General features: G+C 41.3%; 2 protein-coding genes across 5 annotated transcripts in view; one reads left to right on the plus strand and one right to left on the minus strand.

The window, feature by feature from the left end:
- abhd16a (abhydrolase domain containing 16A, phospholipase) overlaps positions 1 to 877 on the plus strand; it is a 16,214-nt gene extending 15,337 nt beyond the window's left edge. The window contains exons 20-21 of one of the 2 annotated variants that reach the window (XM_061776140.1): positions 21 to 147; positions 737 to 877. In XM_061776140.1, the coding sequence (XP_061632124.1) occupies positions 21 to 104 (84 nt within the window). In that variant the 3' untranslated portion in view covers positions 105 to 147; positions 737 to 877. Of the gene's footprint in view, positions 1 to 20; positions 351 to 736 lie in introns of those variants that run through there. The other variant, XM_061776139.1, reaches the window with a different exon arrangement.
- Positions 794 to 22,409, minus strand: vars1 (valyl-tRNA synthetase 1). 3 transcript variants are annotated; one of them, XM_061776136.1, is made up of 29 exons: positions 22,281 to 22,409; positions 20,708 to 21,063; positions 19,225 to 19,368; positions 18,884 to 19,091; positions 18,697 to 18,812; positions 18,105 to 18,180; positions 16,196 to 16,296; positions 14,373 to 14,500; positions 14,132 to 14,296; positions 13,975 to 14,056; positions 13,749 to 13,868; positions 12,872 to 12,980; positions 12,616 to 12,795; positions 12,235 to 12,359; positions 12,027 to 12,130; positions 11,669 to 11,827; positions 11,322 to 11,412; positions 11,139 to 11,244; positions 10,747 to 10,817; positions 9,043 to 9,168; positions 8,826 to 8,930; positions 8,401 to 8,548; positions 6,140 to 6,267; positions 3,308 to 3,463; positions 3,030 to 3,242; positions 2,269 to 2,380; positions 1,388 to 1,563; positions 1,036 to 1,185; positions 794 to 955 (listed from the first exon to the last, which is right to left on the minus strand). In XM_061776136.1, the coding sequence occupies exons 2-29, from the start codon at positions 21,056 to 21,058 to the stop codon at positions 887 to 889; spliced, it is 3,819 nt and encodes a 1,272-aa protein (XP_061632120.1). In that variant the 5' UTR covers positions 21,059 to 21,063; positions 22,281 to 22,409; the 3' UTR covers positions 794 to 886. The 3 variants fall into 3 exon arrangements, with proteins under 3 accessions (XP_061632120.1, XP_061632119.1, XP_061632122.1); XM_061776135.1 differs by having other exon boundaries at positions 20,708 to 21,060; positions 22,281 to 22,402; XM_061776138.1 differs by lacking the exons at positions 18,884 to 19,091; positions 19,225 to 19,368; positions 20,708 to 21,063; positions 22,281 to 22,409 and having other exon boundaries at positions 16,196 to 16,298; positions 18,106 to 18,180; positions 18,697 to 18,764.
- Positions 22,410 to 22,783: the final 374 nt, after the last annotated feature.

Genomic DNA, 22,783 nt, shown 5'->3' on the forward strand with positions numbered 1-22,783 from the left:
CTTTTTCCCCGTGCCGGAAGGCTCGCAAGCACATGAGGAACTTCGAGACGACGCACTGCACGCCGCTGCCCGCCTCTGAATTTCACTCCCCGTGGAAGCTCTAGACCAGGGTCAATCAAAATGGCTGCACCCTCGGCATGTCTTGATGTATGTTTTTTTTGTTCATGTTCTTTTAAGTCTAGTGCTATCCTGGCAGCCCACAAACAACTACATTAATACCAAAAACAGGGAGGCATTTTTAAGAAATGCACATTTTTATAATCTCACAAAAAAAAAAGCCCATTATTTCCTCCAGTCTTATATCCTGTATGTCCGATTAAATATGCTGAATAAAGTGCTTCAATGAGGGACTCAGCTGTTTTCTTTTTCTTTGACTTTTGGGACTTTGTGTAATTCTACCACAAATATGGTAAATAAAAATGATAACCAGAAGACAAAATGGAAATTAGCTCGGTTTAACTCCTAGCCCGATTGCTGTAATATATTTCCTTCGCAGTCACCGAAAAGCTGTGACTTTATCTTGAAATGTTTTTTTCTAAAATATGCATGATTTATCTAAAAAAAATGGCTAAAATTATTTTAACCTGAAAAATATACAACTTGCTAAAATGCAAAAGTGTGTCTACAAAATTAAAACCCTCTCTAAATCTGAAAAATCCTTGATAAAAAAAACATATATATATATATATATACACACAATTTACGACTAATGGAACTGTCTTTTTTTTCTTTTCAGTGGGAGCCTAGTACTCCTTTGTAAGGGGGGTAAGTAAAAAAAAAATGAGGCTTGACATTGGCCTTTCAATTTTTTTATCCAATTATTTTGACATGATAATCCACTTGCAACATGAATAAAAATCCATCTGACGATGATAATGACGACGAGTTAGATCATCTTGCTAAAGTTGTCCATAGCTTCTTCGACTTTCTCCAGCTCCGTCTGACTCTGTCGCAGCTGAAACAAAGACATGTAACAAGAGCTTGTTAGCAGCTCACACGTGAAAGAGTGGGGGCAGTTGGTCATTCTGTCATCACCTTGTCGGCGTCCTGCTGCTGCACCTTGAGCGGCACCTTGTCTCTGTAGTCGCTGTTGGCCATTTTGTCGTGCAGCTTCTCCATCAGCTTGTCCAGCTCGCCTTTCTTCGCCTGCAACTTGGACAACTCTTTGTCCACGTCAATTAGACCCTGACATTATGACAGAGAAAAAGCAAAACACACCTGTTCATTAGCTCCTCTCACAAGATTTGGACTGGTCTGCACATTGATACAAAAAAAATAAAATAAAATCCAGTTCCTGCTCTGTGTCCCACAAACATACCCACCCAGGCATGCATGTAAAGACACACACAAACACAGCGTTGGTAGCGATGCCTGTGCAGTGTGTCACCTTGATCATGAGGTTGACGGTACAGCGGTCGGACGCAATGGCCACAGCGCAGCCCGCCGGTACGACCTGCTCGGCGCTCAGGGGGATCACGGCCTGACAGTACGATAGAGTCTGGATCTGAACGTTGGAAGTCTGCACCAGCGACACTGTGGCAGAGTCCGCACACTGGAGGTAACCTACCACACACACACACACAGAGAAAAGATTGAATAGACACTTATCACTGCTTGTTAGTGGGCACAATACACCACCTACAGCACAACTACTACATTTGCAGACTGAAAACTCACTGACACACAAAACTTTAATTCCCTGTTGTATGTTAACGTCACATTTCTGCCCCTTGATATCACTGCTACCTTTCTGTGGTGGTAAAAAAAGAAAAAGCCAAACATCACTTTGAGTTGATCCTTTAGATGGGCTCGAGATCTCAATATCTGCTTTCTGCGCCAAGTTGCACTTCCTGTTCTATGGGTGTCACATATCCAATCCATTTTCTGAGCCGCTTCTCCTTACAAGGGTCGCGGGAGTGCCAGAGCCTATCCCAGCTATCATCGGGCAGGAGGCGGAGTACACCCTGAACCGGTTGCCAGCCAATCGCAGGGCACATACAAACAAACAACCATTCACACCTACAGGCAATTTAGAGTCTTCAATTCACCTACCATGCATGTTTCTGGGATGTGGGAGGAAACCGGAGTGCCCGGGGAAAACATGCAAACTCCACACAGACGGGGCCAGATATTGAACCCCGGTCCTCAGAACTGTGAGGCAGACGCTCTAACCAGTCGGTCACCGTGTGTCATATATACTTTCCCTTTGCATAAATCACCACTCAGATGTGCTCATGTATAAATATGTGCGCGTGCGTTCCCACTCACAGTCCGCCCTGGTCTTGGTCAGGTTATAGTCAGACCTGAGCGAGCGGATGGTTTTGACCACGTTCATGACGAGCTCCATGTTGCGGTCCACCTCGTCGCTGTTCCAGCAGAACTGCAAACAGAAAACATTAAGAAGTGAACCCTTGCCTATTCACCAATTTATGTTGTCTTCTGTTTAACTGCAACAACAGCTACCAAAGCCATGACGAATCTGTAATTATTAAATGGTGTCAAGGAAGTAAATTGAAGTGATACAGCTCAACTTGGGGGGGTGCACCCAAATGGGCTTGGGTGGGCATTAATCGATGGTGTCTCTACGCTTCCTGCATACATAAGCCGAGATTAACCACCTAATGTTTTTCTTCAACTAAAAAGCTATGCTGATATCAAATCCAAAGTAATGCATCACCAGTCAGCCATTACAGTGGTTTACAATTTGCTGAATTTCACAGACAAGCTAAGCGAGAACCTCTTGCAAGTCTACACGTTGAAAACCGTACCTGATGAAAATACACATCTATGGCAGTATCGGTTAGATTCCAGAATATAAACGTCCGTAGCAGTGAAGGAGTTAAAAACATGTTGTGAGGGTGCTGGAACGGATTAATGGCATTTCGGTTTGATATACTACATGAGTAAATTGAGTTCCAAGGTTGGTCACAGAAAAAATGAAACTCATAAGTCAGGGTACCACACTACTACTGTAAAGGCTTACTGTATTCATATTATTGGGATGGAAGCAGCAGGGCAGTCTGGCTCACCTCTTCCGCGTCGGGGTACGCCGTGACCGATACGCTGGGGGCGTCGAGCTGAGGCCGTCGACGCGGCAACCTCTGGTAGAGCTCCTCGGTGACAAAGGGCATGATGGGAGAGAGCAGGCGCAGGCCCACGTCCAAGCACGTGTACAGGGTCTGTCTGCACACGCCGGCTTGTTTCTCTTCTCCCGCATTGCTGAACACGGGCTTCACGCTCTCCTGCGGCGGCAGAAAAGTGACGTCAACGTGGTCGTTAAGGCGACGAAAAGGTTAAACGCTCGTACCAGGTAGACGTCGCATAGCTCGTACAGCCAGAAGTTGTAGATGGCGGTGGTGATGGCGGGGAAGTCGTACGCCTTGAAGCCGGCGTCGCACAGAGAGACCGCCGCGCTCAGCCGGGACAGAATCCAGCGGTCGGTAACGCTCTCCTCGCCACACAGCTACCAGAAAAAAAAGATATATCCAGATTTTCATTTCATTCTATTGCTGTATAGTTGTACTCTGTTGACTACAGGTGCAACAATTAATCGACAACTTTTAATCAATTATCAAATGAATCAATCATTTTTTATTATAAATTAGTAGTTGAGAGAGATCTTGTTGAACTTAAAATTGCCCAAATCCGGCAGCACGGTGAAGCGACTGGTTAGCACGCCCGCCTCACAGTTCTGAGGACCGGGGTTCAAATCCCGTCCCCGTGCCTGCGTGGGTTTTTTCCGGGCACGCCGGGTTCCTCCCACATCCCAAAAACATGCATGGTAGGTTGATTGAAGACTCTAAATTGCCTGTAGGTGTGAATGTGAGTGCGAATGGTTGTTTGTTTCTATGTGCCCTGCGATTGGCTGGCGGCCAGTTCAGGGTGTACCCCGCCTCTTGCCCGAAGAGGCTCCAGCACGCTCGCGACCCGAGTGAGGAGAAGCGCAACGGAAGATGAATAAATGTCCAAATCCTTTCAGCCTCTCAACAGTAAATATTGATAATTATATTTAATACAATAATGAAGCAGTAAATATTATTATATAAATAAAAAATAATATTATAAATATATTTATTATATTAATAAAGATGACTGATTATCTTTGTGTTTCATCAAAAGACATTTGCCAATATTCTCTTTTACTTTGGAAAACAATTTTCTGACATGTTACGGACCAAACCAAAAACTGAATTATAATAAATTTATGTTTGTGCATTTTCTGCATTGACCATTTGAAATAATATCTTGGTTTTGAATAAAGGAATGGATTTTTATTTTTATTATTTTTTTAAATGTATCCAAGTCATCGAAAAAATAATGAAAGATTCATCGATTATGAAAATAATCGTTAGTTGCAGTCCTATGATAGATAGATAGAATACGAAAATTAAACTGTTTTTGCCACAGTTTATATTTCAATTCAACAGACATTTGTGCTGCTCCTTTTGTGCGCACACCTTGGCCACCTGGGGCAATATATTACAGACATACGGATATACTCTACATGGTCTCGGCTCCTCAGTAAGCCGCAGTAATAGGAGTTGTTCTTCGCAGGGAATAAAGAAAATACACCTGTGACTATTGTTATATTAGCTATCTACATGTGTTGCTCCACCATTAGTGTTCAAATGTCAATTGCTTTATGTTTGGCTGTCATGGCTTTTATAACGCCATGACACTGATGCTATTCGTTAGTCTAATGGTGTTACATATGTGTTAACATTATTAAGGTAGCGGACTTCAAAGTTATGAGTTTTTTTGTTGTTGTTTTTTTAAATATACAATTCTCATTGTTTTCTGTTTAGTTTGACAGTGAACTTCAACTGGGATTGGCGAAAAACAACTTGGAGCCTCTTTTTTGAAGAACTGTTCACTATCAATATTACTGCTTGTTGTGAAGGGAGTTGAGTTCACAAGCACAATACAGCACTCGTGTCACAATTTTTTGCCCGCAAGTCAATGCAAAAAAATCCTCCAAACAATACCTTGCATCTCAAAAACCTCCTAAGTTTGGTCATTCATATCTCGAAGGACCACGGTATTCAACCCCAATTCCAATGAAGTTAGGACGTCGTGTTAAACAAATAAAAACCGAATACATTGATTTTCAAATCATGTTCAATATTTAATTGAACACACTACAAAGACAAGATATTTAATGTTCAAACTGATAAACTTTGTTTTTAGCAAATAATCATTAACTTGGAATTTTATGGCTGCAACACGTTCCAGAAAAGATGCGACAGGTGGCAAAAAAGACTGAGAAAGTTGAGGAATGCTCATCAAACACCTGTTTGGAACACCCTACAGGCTAATTGGGAACAGGCGGGTGCCATGATTGGGTATAAAAGGAGCTTCCCTGAATTGCTCAGTCATTCACAGGCAAAGATGGGGCGAGGTTCACCTCTTTGTGAACAAGTGCGCGAGAAAATAATCGAACAGTTTAAGGACAATGTTCCTCAAAGTACAATTGCAAGGAATTTAGGGATTTCATCATTTACGGTCCATAATATCATTCAAAGGTTCAGAGAATCTGGAGAAATCACTGCATGTAAGCGGCAAGGCCCAAAACCAACATTGAATGCCCGTGACCTTCGATCCCTCAGGCGCCACTGCATCAAAGACCGACATCAATGTGTTAAGGATATCACCACCTGGGCTCAAGAAAACTTCAGAAAACCAATGTCAGTAAATACAGTTCGGCGCTACATCCGTAAGTGCAAATTGAAACTCTACTATGCAAAGCAAAAGCCATTTATCAACAACACCGCCAATTCAATGAAATCTAGGTTGAACATGATTTGCAAATCATTGTATTCTGTTTTTATTTATGTTTAACACAACGTCCCAACTTCAAATTTTGAATCAACTTACCTGTTGACATGCAAATGACGTCATCTTTTCGACTGACACTTCACATTCAAACTACGGCAGTAGAGAAGAAGGCTAAAAATCATCATTTAGGCCATTTACCGTGTCGTTTTCCCAATTGTTCTGCCTTGGTCAAATGCCACAGAAGGGTTTGCCTACAAGTGACGCCAACTGAGCTACTGCCCCCAGAAATACATGTGACATCATGGAAAAAAGGTCTATATGGACAAATTCATTGGAAGACACTACATGTCAGCTGGACTCTCACTTGGGCTTTCTCCAATGGGACAAAGTTGTTCCCCAGTGTCTTCATGGCAAACTTGACGGCATTCCACAGCTTGTTGCAGAAGTGCCGGTAGCCCAGGATGCGATTGACGTCCAGGTTGATGTCCCTGCCTGAAAAATACACACACAGTGTGACAATTTGGAGCTGTAAAAAAAGCTACACTAAAAAAACCTTGAGTATATCAGGTGTTTTTGCACTGACTAGTGGTAAATATGACAGAACGACTACATATCGGGAAAGCACACGTTGGGGACTTTAATATAATGCGGTTTTGTTGAAGGCGAAATATGCTGCTATGTCGCCTCAAAAATAAGATATGTTGCTGCGTCTGGTTGAAGGCAAGATAATGTCACCTCATCTGGCCAACTGCAAGACTTGTTGATGTGTCTTTCAAAGGCAAAATATTTGTCGAAGGGAAGACATGGTCCGGTATGCTAGCATTTTATTGTCAATGTATGTATGTATGTGGAACATACTGCGGATGTCATAGGTAAGATACTGTATGTTGCCGCTTCTGGTCAAAGGTTAGATATTTTACCACGTTTGGGCAATCGCAAGACTTGCTGCTGCATCTCTGAAAGGCAAAATATGTTGCCATGTTTGGTCAAAGACAAGATATGCTTGTGCCGATTCTCAAAGGAAAGTTTCCTCTGCATTTTGTACCCATTTCCGGTAGCCGTTTTTACTTTCCTTTCAGTAACAACGAACAAGGCAACAACAATGGCGACCGTGTAACAGTGTCTGCTAGAACAAATGGACCGAGATGACCAGATGATACGTTCAATTATGCTGCAAAATCGTACAGAGGGCGGCGGTGTAGGTGCTATGTGGAACTAGGAGGAACGCTGATTACATCATCACAGCATGTGACTAAAACGGACCAATCACGAGAGATATCTCCGCGGCATTCTACGCGCAGCAACAATTTTTGCCGTGTGCGCGTCAAGCAACGCAGAGGGGCCGCGTGGGCCAATTCGTCAGTCACGTGATGTAATGCGGGCGTTGTCGGCCGCACGACTGTGGGAGTATAAAGAGTCCTTTAGACTTAAATGTCACTAGTGCTTAAACCGGATTGGAGCAAACAGCGCCAATGCGGAAGTCTAAATCGTAGTCTCGCTCAAGAAAAAAGTTGATAAGAAATAATTAATGAATAAAAGTAGCGACCGACATTTAGATCATTGTAATGGAGTAAAAGTACCGTTACTTCTTAATAGCAGAAGCGCCGGAAGTGTTTTTTTCTGGGCTCGTCAAATCCTGTGATTTATCCAAAGCCGGTTCCGAGCGCACAGGCGATGACAGTGACCCACCCCGCCCTCAGAAAAACGGAATCTGTACGATTCACGGAAATGGCCGATTTTGAGTTCAAAACGACTGATTTGCATGTATGATTTATGTCCAGAAGGGTAACTTGCCGAGCACAGATCGATCCAGTTAGATCGTAGGACTATAAATCAATACATTGATATAATGAATGAAAGGTTACACCACTAATACATATAAATATATGTACGATTGTGAGGGCCCTAAACTTGTCCGACTTCCAAAACCTAATTGTGGTGACAAGCAGAGATTCACTGCCTAATCTTCATCATCTACTCAAAAGCTGTGCTGATCTCAAATCCAAAGCGAAGCAATGCCGCCATCTACAGGGATGTCTTTGTCATTACAGTGGTTCACAAACCTGAATTTCACAAACGAATGTGACAATTACACCACCTTCAAACAACAGTGGTTAAAAACAAAGCAGATGTGCTCTCATGGCTAAACTCTCCTCCTCCTCTGTTTTATGTATGAATTTTAACCTTTTATGTGAACCGTGACCTATTTTTATGTAATATTTTTTATGTTCCCTCCATTTGTCATAGTGTATTGTCTTTTTACTGTATGCGTTTTATGATCTCCACTTTAGGACAATTGATGAAGTTAAGCCACAGTGCATTTAGATGAATGCTTTTTTGCAGATGTGTAGCTTAATGTGCATTGTCCCACTCAAATAAACAAACAAACAAATACACACGGGCTCCACTCTTTCACGCCTGCCCGTTGAAAAACGTACTTCGGTCGATGGTAGGAAATGGTTGGATTCCAATTGACGAATATATAGTTTCGTGGCAGTGCATGGGTTAAAAGCAAATTATCTTGGTGCATTTCTCAGAAGGCAAGATATGTTGCGGTGTCTTGCCAAAAGACAAGATTCATTGCCACGTCTGGTCAGAGGCAAAATATGTGTGTCACTCGTTCACCTTGGCTAGTATATGCACACAGGGCGAATCGGAGGGCGTCTGTGCCACATTCTGGAATGCCGTTGGGGTAGTCTGACATCTGGCCCTGCTTGGCACGCTCCACCTCCACTGGATCCAAGTTGCTGTACGTAAGCTGTGCATGCAGACCCTGGGGGGAGGTTGGGAGGAGTAAAGTGGGCTCATCAATACAACAAGCAGGCACACAGCAATTGCAAGAAGTGCTCCAGTGCCCTCTGGTGGCTTTCTCCATCAACACCAGTCCTCACGGCTAGTAAATTCATGACGGATGGCTTCAATAAAAGCTCTTTGGCTGCTTAATAAAGCTTGCAGAAGAGGATGGTTCTCGGGGGAGGGGGCAATGTAAAGAACAAAAGACCGTGTGTGTGTGTGTGTGTTGCATGCATCAAGGAGCGATTAGGCTTCACCTCCAGGGAGATCCCAGTAATAACATCAAGAGGGTCGATGACGTTGCCCAGAGATTTGCTCATTTTCCTTCCGTGGGCGTCCCTCACGACGGCGTGTAGATAAACCTGTGAACAAATACATCACTACTCGTTGTTGTTGTTGTCCTAATTACATTACACTAACAAGAGTCACCCTCACAACCCCCCTGTAGTGTTTCGTCGCCGTGATGGATCTCACCTCTTTAAAGGGGAGCTTGCCGGTCAGTTTGATGCCCATCATCACCATGCGAGCCACCCAGAAGAACAGGATGTCGTGACCAGTCTCCAGCAAGGTGCCGGGGTAGAACACACTCAGGTCCTGAGTCTTTACAAATAGGAAAGGATACTGGGATTTAAGAAGATATTTCTAAAATCTTCGATGTGTATCAGGTGTTTTTTGTGCTGATTTATAAGTTGAGTTAGTGGTTAGTATGACTTAATAACTACAGATTTGGAAAGCAGCCACCAAGGGCTTTATGACAGAGTACAGTATACACTGCTTACATAAAGTTTGGTATATTCAGCTTTTGGGACAAAATTTCAGAACGAACAAGAAATGAATTATAACCTTTGAAGGTGAACTTAATTTGACCTTCTCTAAACTTTTGAACACACATGTCCAACTGTTCAGTGTTTCAGTACCTTTTGTACAACTTGCTCTTCTCTAACAAGAAGCTCAACGGTAAAATTGTAGTTTGAGTCATGAATTGACCAATATATTAATATATTTTCCTGTTTTAATTCGAAATGGGATAGTGTAACTTAATACGGTTTGTCAAAGGAAAGGTACGATGTTGGTCGAAGGAAAGTTATTTTCTGCATCTAGTCGAAGCCTAGATATGTTGCGTCAAAACCGCTGTTGGGCAGAAACCTCATATGTACAAATACATTATGGTTAATTTCACCTTTTTTACATAAATCGTTAATATAAATTGTCCCCGCGTCATCTGTTATTTTTACACATGATTAACCAATTTACAGTGTTGAAAATAGCTTGAGAACAAAATCTATTAACACTCTTAAACACTCAACTGTCAGAAAAGGGTTGTGAAACTCTTCGTCTTCTGGCAATGTGTCACGACAAAATAAAGTCTTCATGTTTTTAGACAATAACGTGTAAAAATAGTTAAGTTAAATACATTTGAATACACTTGTAATGTTAAAAATGGATCGCTCTAATGTTTCAGTCCAGAAGGAACTGGTCAGCCACAAAGGTAAGTGTGAGCACATTCATTTCTGCCCATTAAACTGCTTAGTCAACTCATCATTTTATTTATTGCATCACTCATGTCTCTTAGGAGGAGTTTGGGAAGATGACGTTGCCACAGTCGTCGGTTGTGTTGTATTGCTGTTGGTGTGCAACAGTATATGATTTTTGGGACCGATCACCAAGTTCACCTTTATTGGCCGACAAATAGTTAACAGTACTACGCCACAAGACACGTGACAAGGCTAAAAAGAAACTAGCTTTTGGGTTCATACGTAACGGCGACGCGGAGTAAATGTCTTTTGCAGAGCCCATAGATGACGTCATTGATCAGATCGGCGAATTATGACATGAAAGCAGATCGGCTGATCAGTATAAAATGCTAATTATCGGCCGATACCGATCAAACCGATCAGATCGGTGTAAAGTCTAATTAAAAGGTATAATACTAACTTCAACGATGTGATGTTTGATAATGCAAGCAAAATAATAGCTTTTTTCCCCCCCTGAAAAGGAGTGATTTTGGATATGCGAGGATCTCTGACCAGAAAGGTGTCGGGGAAGAACACTGCTCAGGTCCTGAGTCATTAACAAGAAAATTTGTTTCAATGCACATTAAAATGACATTTCTACTTAGTTTTGTAGCTAAAATGAGTCTTTAAGCTTTTTCCCGCAGTGCTGTGTTTTTGTTTGCACCTCATTAGGCCACCCGAAGATGGAGAAGGGGAAAATGCCAGATGAGAACCAAGTGTCCAGAACATCCTCGTCTGAAATACAACAGCAGCAGCAGTTTATTAAATATTAAAGAGGATTTAAGCAGCACATCTATCCATAGTTTTCTGTAGCACATGTCCTCATTAGGATCGTGGGTGAGCTGGAGCCCATTTCAGCTGAGTTTGGGAAACAGGCGGGATACACTCTGGACTGGTTGCCAGCCAATCACACAGCACATACACACAAACAACCATTCACTCTCCCACCTATGGACAAAGAGGAAGGCCTGAGCCGAGATTCAAACCCAGCGTCTCTCATTGGATCATCCAAAAAAAGAGGTTCCACTGTATTTTTGCTAGTCATTAAAAAGTGACCTTGTCTGAGTGTAACTTTGTCAGGAGTCACATTGAAGCGCTTTGCCGCCTTCTCTCTGGCCTCCTCAACTGTTCTCCCGCTCACCCAGTAATGACCATCTATATCCTAGAAGGACAGACATAAGAAAGGCCTAATAAATCCTAATAATAACGCTGCAAATTAATGACTATCGGTCATCTTACCTCTCCTGGTTTCACGGCGGGATTGTTGACAGTGATGAAGTAAGCGGGAATGCGATGACCCCACCACAGTTGCCGGGAAATGCACCAATCCCTGAGATATCGAAAATTATAGAAAACTAACTTTAATGGCTTGCCCACCCTTCTAATGTGAAATGAATCACCTTCGTAAATATTTTGTGTTCTACCCATTTCTGAAAATGTGTGTGAGCAAGCCTTTCTGAAGTGCTGCCTCCACAAGTAAAAAATATGTTATTGTTTGTACAGGCGCTCGCTTTTTTCCTCCCATACTCTGGGCTCACTTGCTGTTGCCGCAAAAATGCCAGGTAGTCTTTAGTAACACTTCTGACCTTATGTTGTCCATCCAGTTGAACCAGGTCTTGAGGTGGTGGTCAGGGATGATTTTGAGGCGTCCCTCTCGGACGGCGTCAGCTGCCTGTTTGCCCATGTCTGTGCAGTTGACGTACCACTGGGGCTTCAGCAGGGGCTCCACAATGTCCTTGGAACGACTACACGCGCGCACACACACACACACACACACAAACAAACAATAATAATAAATAACACGCATGAAACAAAAAAATTCACACACAAAAACACAAAAAAACAAATACAACAAAAAAGACCCAGTCAAAATTACACAGGTATTCATGAAAAGAGAATGTCGAATTGAATGAGAGCACAAAGTTTGTATGTGGTCAGTGTCACCTGCAGACTGGCACAACCATGGGGTTGTCTTTAACCTCTTTGAAGTGCCCTCTCTCCTTGAGCGCCTCCAACACTGCTTTCCTGGCCTCGAAACGCTTCATGCCCTTGAGAAGAAAAATTAAGGCATGAAAAAGTGCCTGAGCAACCACAGTGGTGTCACAGCAGGGAACGCAGGGAACATTGTTATGTGAGAGGCGCGCTACTGTACCAGGAAGGGAGGGGGCACGTTAATGAGCAGGCCGTTCTCGTCCAGGATGTTGATGAAGGGCAGGCTGTGTCGCATGCCGACATCGTGGTCGTTATGGTCGTGAGCCGGCGTGATTTTCACAGCACCTGAAGGGCAAACGGTGCAGAGGAACATAAGAATACAGGGAAGAATACATTCTAGATCCATCCGAAATAGGTGAAAATCTGCAAAATAAATGATATAAAATCCCATTTGTACACTACAAAATATAAGAACAGTCAGCATCTCACTTGCCAATTTTTTCCCTCGTCATATGGAGGTGTCTCTCACATTTATAAAGCTGGTTAAAATGTGACAAATCAAATATAAATATGTGCGTAAGCTGGAGAACCCTGCTCTTACCTGTTCCAAAGCTCATGTCCACAAAGTCGTCAAAAACAACAGGCATCTTGCGGTCGCAAAAGGGGTGCAACACCATCTTCCCTTTCAGGTGTTGGTATCTGGGGTCATCGGGGTGCACGGCCACAGCTGTGTCGCCCAGCATGGTCTCGATACGAGTGGTCGCCACGATCACCTCCTCGTCTGACAATGGTGGCAATAGTTACCGCGTGAACATGCAAATGAGTTCGGCTTGATGGGAATTGTTCTGCTCAAGTACCTGAACCGTCCACCTTGTAGGCAAACGACACCAAGACTCCAAACTCCACTTTGTCTTTGTAGCCTGGAACAGGCAGCAGCGTTCTGCCCGTTAGCTCCTTCTTGTCCACCTGGAAAGCAAGCAGCACTTGGAATGCAAACGCCACCGATATTTGTGCCGGTCATTGTAAACTTTGGAATTTCAACACCACCACGCCTTCCTATAGAAACCTAGACTTGACATGTATAACTAATTAATAGTAATTTAATATGCTTTTCCAACAATTTACTGTTGTCTAATTTTTAACTTGTGCAGGGTTTGTAGTATTTATGATGCAAAATCGACTTTACTCAAGTCTACCTCATGTATTAGCAATTTATTAATTTAATTCAATATTTACTGATTCAACTGCAGAGGTGACCATATACCCATTACTGGCCAGATATTTATTAGCGGAGGCCTTTAATTCTTTATTTACTTTACACAAGTATTTTTGCAATATTCATTTATTTTAAGAGTATTTATTTTACCAACAACTAATTGATGCATGCAATAAAATATATTTTATTTATTTTAAAAATAAATGCTGCACATTCTTGTTTTGGACAGTGACAATATATTCAAAATATTAAATACATTGAGTGTTAAATTATGATTATGTATATATACTGTGTGTGTGTATATATATATATATATATATATATATATATAAAACTAGTCCTAGACTGGACCTCTTTAAAGTGCTTGTATTTTAGTTATGGTTTAATTGAGTTAGTGCAGGCCTCACCATTAATTGCGGTTTTGTGTAACATTAATATTTGGCCGGAAAATACCCAAGTCCTTTAACAATACAAGTGTTTGACCCCTGAATACGATCCCAGCATCCTTTGCGACTTGCCTCGATGTCTGAGATGGCGGAGTTGAGCGAGCAAGACCAGTTGACCAGCCTCTTGCTCCTATAGATCACCCCCTCGTCATGCATGCGGATGAAAGCCTCCTGCACTGCGTAGGAAAGTTTCTGTGAACCAAAAAAATAAAAAATAAAAAAAAATAAAAAATAAAAAAAGGGAGTTTGAGTAGGGTGTTTTGCAAGCTTATGTTGAAATGAGTTGGGAAATCCTCACGGGGTCCATTGTGAAGCACGCTCTGTCCCAGTCCAGAGAGGAGCCCAGCTTCTTCAGCTGGTGGTAGATACGGTCTCCTTTCCTGTGGCACACACAGTGGCAGTATAACAAACGTTTCTTCACATAAAAGATCTCATCCGGCGTGTTGTCCGCTCACTCGTTCTTCCACTTCCACACTTCCTCAATGAACTTTTCCCTGCCCAGGTCGTGGCGGCTCATGCCCCTGTCCCTCATCAGCTTCTTCTCCACCACCACCTGGGTGGCGATGCCGGCGTGGTCGCAGCCCGGGTTCCACAGCGTGGTCTCGCCGCGCATTCTGTGCCTAGACGCAGACGGGAAGTGGATCAACATCCGACAATTCTGAGCTTCAATGTAGTTTGAACTGTAAGCATTGTTACCATCTGGTCAAGCAATCCTGGATGGCGTTGGTGAGGGCGTGACCCAGGTGGAGTGATCCGGTCACATTGGGCGGAGGGATGCACATCATGAAGATGCCTTTGGGGTTTGGACAACTTATACTTTGCCTCTGTTGAAAATATGACAGTCAGTGATGTGATTATATAACATATATTATCATATTATGGCCAAGGAAATTTATCTCCCCTAATAATTAGGTGGGAGACCTTTAATGTAGCGAATAAGCTACACTACTTACCATGCTGCTTACAAAAGTGTCACGAAGGGAGGACGAGGAGTGGATCGGCGAAGACAATGTCATAGCCACGCTAAATGCTAAGCTATCATTACAAGCAGTAGCAAAACATCGAAATAAGTGATTTGGTGAAACAATACACTCATCACATACCGTAGGTTTGGCTTTAACCGTGTTTTCGCGGGGAGTAACCAACTTTGCACAAAAAAATAACAGGCGAATTAATGTGTTTTTTCATTTTTGTACACATTACTTCAGAATGTGGGCAGATTAAAAGTATATTATTATTATTAACTCTTTCACTGCCAGTCCTCCATGTTAGCATGGATACTCAAATTCAACAGCCGTCAATGGCAGTGATTACTAAATATTTGTTAATACAAGATAACCTTTATCCGTCCCACCATGGGAAAATTTGCATCATTTCAACAGCAATTGTGGATATAGGTAATATAAATAGCATGCAAGAGAAGACGTATACAAGAAGCACACTGCACAAAATAGAATCCAATATTATTGTCCATGCATAAACTATCCAATTCAATCTATCAGCAATGTTATTTGTTTGTTTGCAAAATAGAGTGGTGAGTTTTAATTTTGATGTTTGAGATCTGATTAATGTGATTTAATAGACTTGCATTTTTCTTTTTCTTTTTTTGTTACCAGGGTTGAAAACAGAATTGGCAAAGGTGAATTAATCCATAGACACCGATATATTTGATGATGGCAAGTCGAAATCTCATATACTCGCACTTTGATTCAGGCTGCAACTGCGTCCACCATTACAAGGTTGATGTCATAAAACATTCAAATTGAAAACACTGAAGCCATAATTTATTCACGATTATGACTGTCGCGAGGTAATGTTCTTGAAAAAAATATTGAAAATATAGAAATTTAAACTAATTTGGACAAATTGTCCGGGAAGTGAATTTTTATAGGTTGGCAGCTCTGAATGCATTATAATTATTATTACATTATATAATATGGTACAAATATTTCTTAACATTAAAGAATATTTTATTTAAAAAAAAAAAACATTGTTAACCCTTGTAGACCTATTTCAAAATCTAAAAATGTTATTTAAAAAATAGTTTAAAAACCAGAATTTGCACTGTTAGTTTTGTGGGGAATAATAAATGTAGAGCAGGTCACAACAAAAGAGTTAAAATAATATTTGACAATTCATGACAACTGAAAATGGAGTTTAAAAAATGAAAATAAAAAATTGGAAGTAAAAAAATGATATGAAGTAAAATGAAAAAGGCTGACTGTTGTGTAGCTCCCTGGAACATAAACATGGACACACCGAACATTGTGGAACAATCACGTCATAATGTATTGGAAAATGTCTCAGTGACTTTTTTTTTTTTTTTTACATTATTGCATTGCTTTTATTCTTCGGTTAGCAACCGAGTTTAAGTGGGTTCATCAGTTAACTCTTTGATGTCTATGAACGATTAAATTACAGTTACTGCCCGTAACTGAGAAAGACGCACCCAGCGATAAATTGAGACACTGCATTTATTAGCGTGAAAGCCACTATTTGAGAACATGCAACGTCCTTACCCCGTATTCTGGCTTGAAAAATCCCTGCTTCTCCCACCACGGGTACCAAGCAGCCTCCACATACTGAGGACTGTACGAGTCAGGGAGCGGACTGATGACATCTAACAGCAGAAAAAAAAAGATTGAAATATTCAGTTGAGGCTAAATGTAGTTGTTATTATTATTATTATTATTATTATTTATGTCACACAGCCTCTTTACCAGCAGGATAATGGAGGCTTATACACTGTTATCTAAAATCATCTTTCCCGATTGAAATGAATGTAAATGCCACTAATCCGTTCCAGCCCCACAAACACAAAGAGAGGGCACTTCAAAGAGGTTAAAGACAACCCCATGGTTGTGCCAGTGACTCGTTTGGTCCTTAACACGTCAGAAAATGGACAAAAATGTTGATCATTATTTTCCGAGTTAAAAGCAGATGTTTGCAAATGTCTTATTTTGATTAAACACAAAGATAATCAGTCTGCTTTCATGAGTGTATTTACTGTAAGTACTGTACTGAGGCTGAAATTCCCAGGATTTCGACAATTTGAAGTTGAACAAGGTCTAAACGATTAATTATCAAAATCAATTAACAATTAATTAAAGTAAATAACCAATTGATTGTCGATTAATCGATCAATTGTTGCACCTTTACTAATAATTACCACAACCTACCCTGCATCCCAAAAACATGCATGGTAGGTTAATTGAAGACTCTAAATTGCCCGTAAGTGTGAATGTGAATGGTTGTTTGTCTATACGTGCCCTGTGATTGGCTGGCGACCAGTCCAGGGTGTACCCCGCCTCTCACCCACAGTTAGCGGGCATAGGCTCCAGCACGCTCCCGACCGTAGTAAGGATAAGCTGTACGGAAAATGAATAAATGAACTTAGATATTGTAATTCATTCATTTTCCGCAGGCACGGGGAGAACATCCAAACTCCACACAGGCGAGGTCGGATTGGAACCGGGGTCCTCAGAACTGTGAGGCAGCTGTGCTAACCAGTCTTCACCACCGATATTGTAATTTCAAATTTAAAAAAAAATCATAATAAAACAGCATGTGCAGCAATATTGGCACCCCTCAATATTCGTTGATATTTTATCCATCTAGAAGCTTTTCTCCCACTCTTCCTTTCCGAGTTGTTCAAGCGCTTGACCATTTGAAGGGTTCTTTTCCTCAGTGGCAGTTAGAATTAGATTGAGATCAAGACTCATTGCTGGCCATTTTAAAACAGTCCATTGTTTCCTTTTCAACCATTCCTGTGCGCTGTTGGATGTGTGCTTTGGGTCTTTGTCTTATTGGAGGACCCATGAGCTTCACCTCAAACCAAGTTTTCTTACACTGAGTACTAAGATCTTTGGATAATTTTCTTATTTCATGATAACTGTGATACAGTCAAGGCCTCCAGTACCAGATGGAGCGCAAAGCAGCCCCACAGCATTATGGATCCTCCACCATGCTTGACTGCTGGCAGGGTGGGCTTTTCCTTGAAGGCTTCATTGCGCCGTCTGGTCAAATACAGTTTGTGTGCATTGCCAAAAAGCTCTATTTTTGTTTCATCAAAGATCTATTTTTTGTTTCACCTGTCCATTAAATATTGTTTATCATTTGCTCTTTTGTGTCAAACAAGTTCTCCATAGAAAAATGTGGTTTCACTTGATTCATTTTCTTCAGGAGATAGTACACATTTCGTAGTTAAACTTCATGGGAGCCAATAATGGTGAGCACGACAAGGTTACCGTCGTACTTATTGCTTTTCATTTGATTGATTTATATTCATTGCCTAAAAGTAGTTTTCATACAAATATTTACGTAATTATGACTGAACTACCCTGTTATTGTAGACTATTATGCATTATCTTCAACCCCTGCCCATAAAATTTAATGACACCAAGAACAAAAACAAATTTTTAAACTCACCTTTTTTCTCCCCAGAGGGAGTAGGAATGTTGTATGAGATGACCCCCAACTCTTTCTTCTCAGGTTTGGTCTTTTTCTTTAAAAAAAAAAAAAAAAAAAGAAATAAAAATTAAAAAGACCAGAATAAATCATATTTTTTTAACAATCACCACAACACAAGCTGCCCACATTGTTCTTTAATCCAGCCCATCAAGCATTTTCATTATCAAGTAATATTGTAATATTTGGTTGCATTAATTTAGAAATTTTTTCTAAAATTGTTTAATTTAAATGTACTTTTTAGTTTTTTCACATTTATATCAGTAAATAATTAGTTAACTGGTTTATTGTTAATAACTAAAAAACATTGGTAAAAAAATTTACATCACAGCTTTATGAAATAATTACATAATTACAAATATTTAAAAGAAATGAGAATGACAATTATTTTATTCCAATAAACTATTAAAATAAGATGATTACATATTTTGCATTACACATTTAAATATTTTCCCCGTCATCTATGAATGACCAGGCCTATCTGTCTGTTTTAAAATTCAAATGTGGCCCTTGAGCACAAAAATAACTAAAAGTGACTTTCGAGAAGTTTTACCTCTGCGGCTGGCTGTGTCTTCTTCTTTGCCTCCATCTCCTTCTTCTGTTGGAATTTCTCCAGCTTTTCCCTCTTCTTTGCCTCCTTCTTCAGCTGGGCCTCTGTCTTTGGTGGCCCTGAAAGAGTCTAAATGTCTACATTTTGGCCAAAAACAACAATAACCAATGTACACAAGTTATTTGCAGACCGTTAAGTGTAGCTCCTGCCATGTCACTAGCAGCATCATTAGCAGCAGCAGGAGGACAAGTTTTGGCCTCAGTGTCTGTCTTCACTGACACCATCTTCTCACACAACGTCACCTTCCCCAGCACCTTGATGAAGTGTGGCTGGTTGATGCAGGTTGTGAACCATCTGGTCACGTTGGTCAATGCAGTCCTGTCGGATGGTTCCAAAGCCTATACGAGTATACGTAGAACAGTGATTCAGCAGAAATATACCTTTATTAAGGAATTACCCCTTGAGATGAATCATCTCTTTTTAGAAGGGCTCCAACAAACAGAGAAAAGTGAAAGACATATGAATACTCACATATCTGAAGGGTAGAAGAAGAGCCGAGGCCACGGCCATGTCAGCAAGTGTGAGGCTCTCCCCCACGAGGTACGTTCTTGGCTCCAACATCTTATCCAAAACCTTCAGCACGCGCAACAGCTCAACACGGGAAGTCTGCTGGAGCTGGTGCATAACACCACGTCAATAACACTCAATAAACACAATGGGTCACAGATGACAAAACGCGGCCCGCGGGCAAGATCAGGCCCTCCACATCATTTTATGTGGCCCTTTCGTTTTGAGCTCCATGCAAAATTGGACATAAACAGATTAAATGTTTTAGTATTACCTTGCTAATCGCAGGGGTTAGGGAGCGAGGGATCAAGTAGTTGATGCCCCCTAAAAAGGCTGCAAAGCACCACTTGTATATTAGACAGGGCGATGGCCTGTTGACATGAAGCTCCTCCCCTCACTTCAACATAGTTCCTTGCCTCCAAGATGCCACAAGATGACATCACAGCAATACTTTTATACTAGACAGGGCTTTGGTCTGAGCACAAACAAACTAATTCACAAACAGCAAATCTGCAAGTGAACACTTACGAGGCGGTTATCAGACCCAAACAAACGTCTCTCGCTGCTTAACAGCTGCGGGGTACATGTTTTTGCGCCAGGATGGGACAGCATTGTTTTGCAACAGTCCGTTTTGTGGACTGCCTGCGATGATGCCCGACAACTGGATGTATGGCGGGGGGGGCAGCTGATTGAGGAGCGCTGCATCGGCAACGTGGATATGGGGAGAGGAGAGCGAAACGGAGCTTGAGAGTGAGTTGGCTCTAGATGGGACTGGAGAATGGAGACATTTTTTCTGTATGTGTACGTGTGTTACTCGACAATGGACACTACAGTTGCTTTTTTACTTTGAACTTGTGGCGACTGGGGGCATGCTGTGAAGGGAAGCTTCAGATTTCCTTTTATCTATAACCGCTTCTAACAACAAAAGACTATGTTGGCATTGAGAAGAAAGCATTGCATTATTATTGTTTTTTTGTTTTTTTTTGTGACTGGACGTTGAGAAAGAAATTTCAGCCCTCTGCATATTCTACACATACTGAGGATTGACAATAAAGCATACAAATACTATATTATTTCCATTAATGTTTTTATAACAATTGTGTACTTGTCTGCATTGTTCAATTCCTTAAAAAGTATTGATGCTGCACTTTCCTTAAAAAATGAAAAAAAAAATATTTAAGCTGTTGGTTTCATTTTAGCTGTCATTCAACATTCAGTTTGTTTTGCATTTTGTTCCCTTATCGTACCAAATATGAACTGAACCATAAACTAATAAAAATGAAAATAACGTACGTACCAAACCGTCAATTTTGCCATGCTGTTGTGACACCCCTAGCAATTATACATTTATGGTGTTTCACTGTTGTTCCCCCCGGGTAGCTGTAACTACAATGTGGCCCGCAATGAAAAAGTTTGACACCCTGTTAACTAAATGAAAAACACTCACCTTCTTATCCAGCATCGCCCCCATGAGGGGGAAGACAACGGCGCAGGACAACGGGATGAGCTCGTTGTCGGCGAAGCTGAGCCACTGCCACACCTCGCTCTGCTGCTTGACGTCCGCGCCGGCTCTCTTTCCCTGCATGGCCAGGTACCAGGCCACAGCGTTGGCCCCGCTCAGCACGTCTGTGCCTTCCCCAGCACCAAGCACCAAACTGGGTGTGGAGCGGGCACAGAGGCCAGCGGGTGGGTCCTCGCTGACTGTCTTGACGCCAGAGGACGGCGACGCCTCGGCAGCCAAGAGAGCCAGGAGGCTTCGGAAGTCGTCAGGGTGGGGGGACACATAAAGAGTGGCCATCCCTGCTGGAGACACATATTTAAGTAAATGGGGTGGTAATAATGCCATGTAGTATTTCGACTACTAAAAACCAAAACTGGTGAGAATACTCATTATTATTATCTAACATGATCTTGTGACCTTAAGTATTAGATGGAACATGATGCATTACAACATATACAGTAAACCCCCATTTCTGGTGGGGGGGTACACTCCAGACCCACCCACGATAGGTGAAAAAATCTGCGATATAGAGAGGCCATTTAAAAAAAATAAAACAATTTAAGAAGAATTTTACCTCTCACATACACTTTAAACACATTTAAACTTAAAATACATTTATTCCTTGACACCTGTTCTCACTCTCTTAGCTCAGGGGTGGGCAACCTTTTTGGCTTAGGTGCCACATTGACTTAAAATTTGACAGGCGGGCCAAGCCAGAACCAGACGCTTACATATAAAAAATAAACAAAACAAAAAAAAGGCACTGTAGTGTTAATACTTAGATTTACTTTTAATGGGAACAGTGTTGTTTTGTTGATCACCTTTTTTTCCCAGTGCATCAAAGTCTAGTGTTAGTTTTGTTGTGGCAATTCTTAGAACACATCCTTTCGCCCTTAAGGCGCCCCTTTGTTTTATGTGTGCACGTGAGTGTGTGCAAATCTGTCTGGGGGTTTTCATCAATAAAATGTAACCATGTTAAAAAAGTATTATTTATAAAGAAAGTTCTAAGCGTTTGAAAAGGGAGTGTGCATGAGAGAGGGGAGGGGCTGTGGTGTGCCCGCGTGAGTGGCTCATCCACAAGTGAGACACCCATTTTTGAGACATAAAAGTTAGTTGCCCCCTTGCTACAGTGTGTTCTACTAACATGTGTATGTGTTCACTGTGATGGGTAAAATGCAAAGAACAAATTTCGTGTGCATGAATGCATGTTCATGACAATAAAGGTGATTCTTCTTCTTATGTCCAAATACAGTACAAGAATAATAGTCATAATACTTTATACACAAAATTAGATGAGCTGCTTTTCTAAGCGAGGAGAGAAAGAAAGGGGGGGGGAGCATCATCTAGTTAGTTAGCCGGTAACGCTTGATTGTCACCACCTGTCAAAAGCGGACCAACCTCAATGCTAAGTCAACCTCAAGTTTGAGCCACAATTACGTGCTTTACTCGCGAGGTAGGACGTTGGCTAAAAGCGCTTCCGTGGTTAGTTTGCATGTGTCGACGTGTGTGTTGCTCCTACCTTTGAAAGAAACAATTAATAACGTCAGCTGGTCCAAAAACTGCTCGCCGCATGAACTCACTCACGGCACGCCGCACTCGCACAGTCTGACGCAATGGGACAACACTTCCGGGTTTCAGCCACCGCTTCCGTCCCAGAACGGAAGTTTCCAAATAAGTCTTATAAAAAAAAAAAGTTTTTGAACAGTGCAGTTATTGTTGGTAAAAATAAAAATAATAATAATAACAATAAATAACTTATATTCACCATGATTTTGTAGAAAATGAATCGTTGTTATTCAATTATAACACTGCAATCAGTTATTTTTTTCATTTTTTTCTTGTTTGAAGTTTACTTTAGATTGCTTTGAAGATTATTATTGTTGGTGGTTTATTCCTGCTTATTGAATAATTTTTTGGGGGTAAAAAAAAAAGAAAAAAAAAAGTTTTTTTTCAATCCAATTATAATGGCCATAAATTATGCGTGAATTTTCTCTTTTTCTCTTCTGTCATTAACAAGGCTCC

Source organism: Phyllopteryx taeniolatus, chromosome 6, assembly GCF_024500385.1.
Source record: "Phyllopteryx taeniolatus isolate TA_2022b chromosome 6, UOR_Ptae_1.2, whole genome shotgun sequence".
Taxonomy (NCBI): Eukaryota; Metazoa; Chordata; class Actinopteri; order Syngnathiformes; family Syngnathidae; genus Phyllopteryx; species Phyllopteryx taeniolatus.

Excerpts from the sequence above, each read along its gene's own strand:
- vars1 (XM_061776136.1), bottom strand. The coding sequence starts at position 21,058 with ATGGCCACTCTTTATGTGTCCCCCCACCCTGACGACTTCCGAAGCCTC. Across the intron at positions 13,869-13,974 it reads CGTGCTTCACAATGGACCCC|AAACTTTCCTACGCAGTGCA; the intron begins GTGAGGATTTCC and ends TTTGGTTCACAG. Across the intron at positions 956-1,035 it reads AGCAGCAGGACGCCGACAAG|CTGCGACAGAGTCAGACGGA; the intron begins GTGATGACAGAA and ends TCTTTGTTTCAG.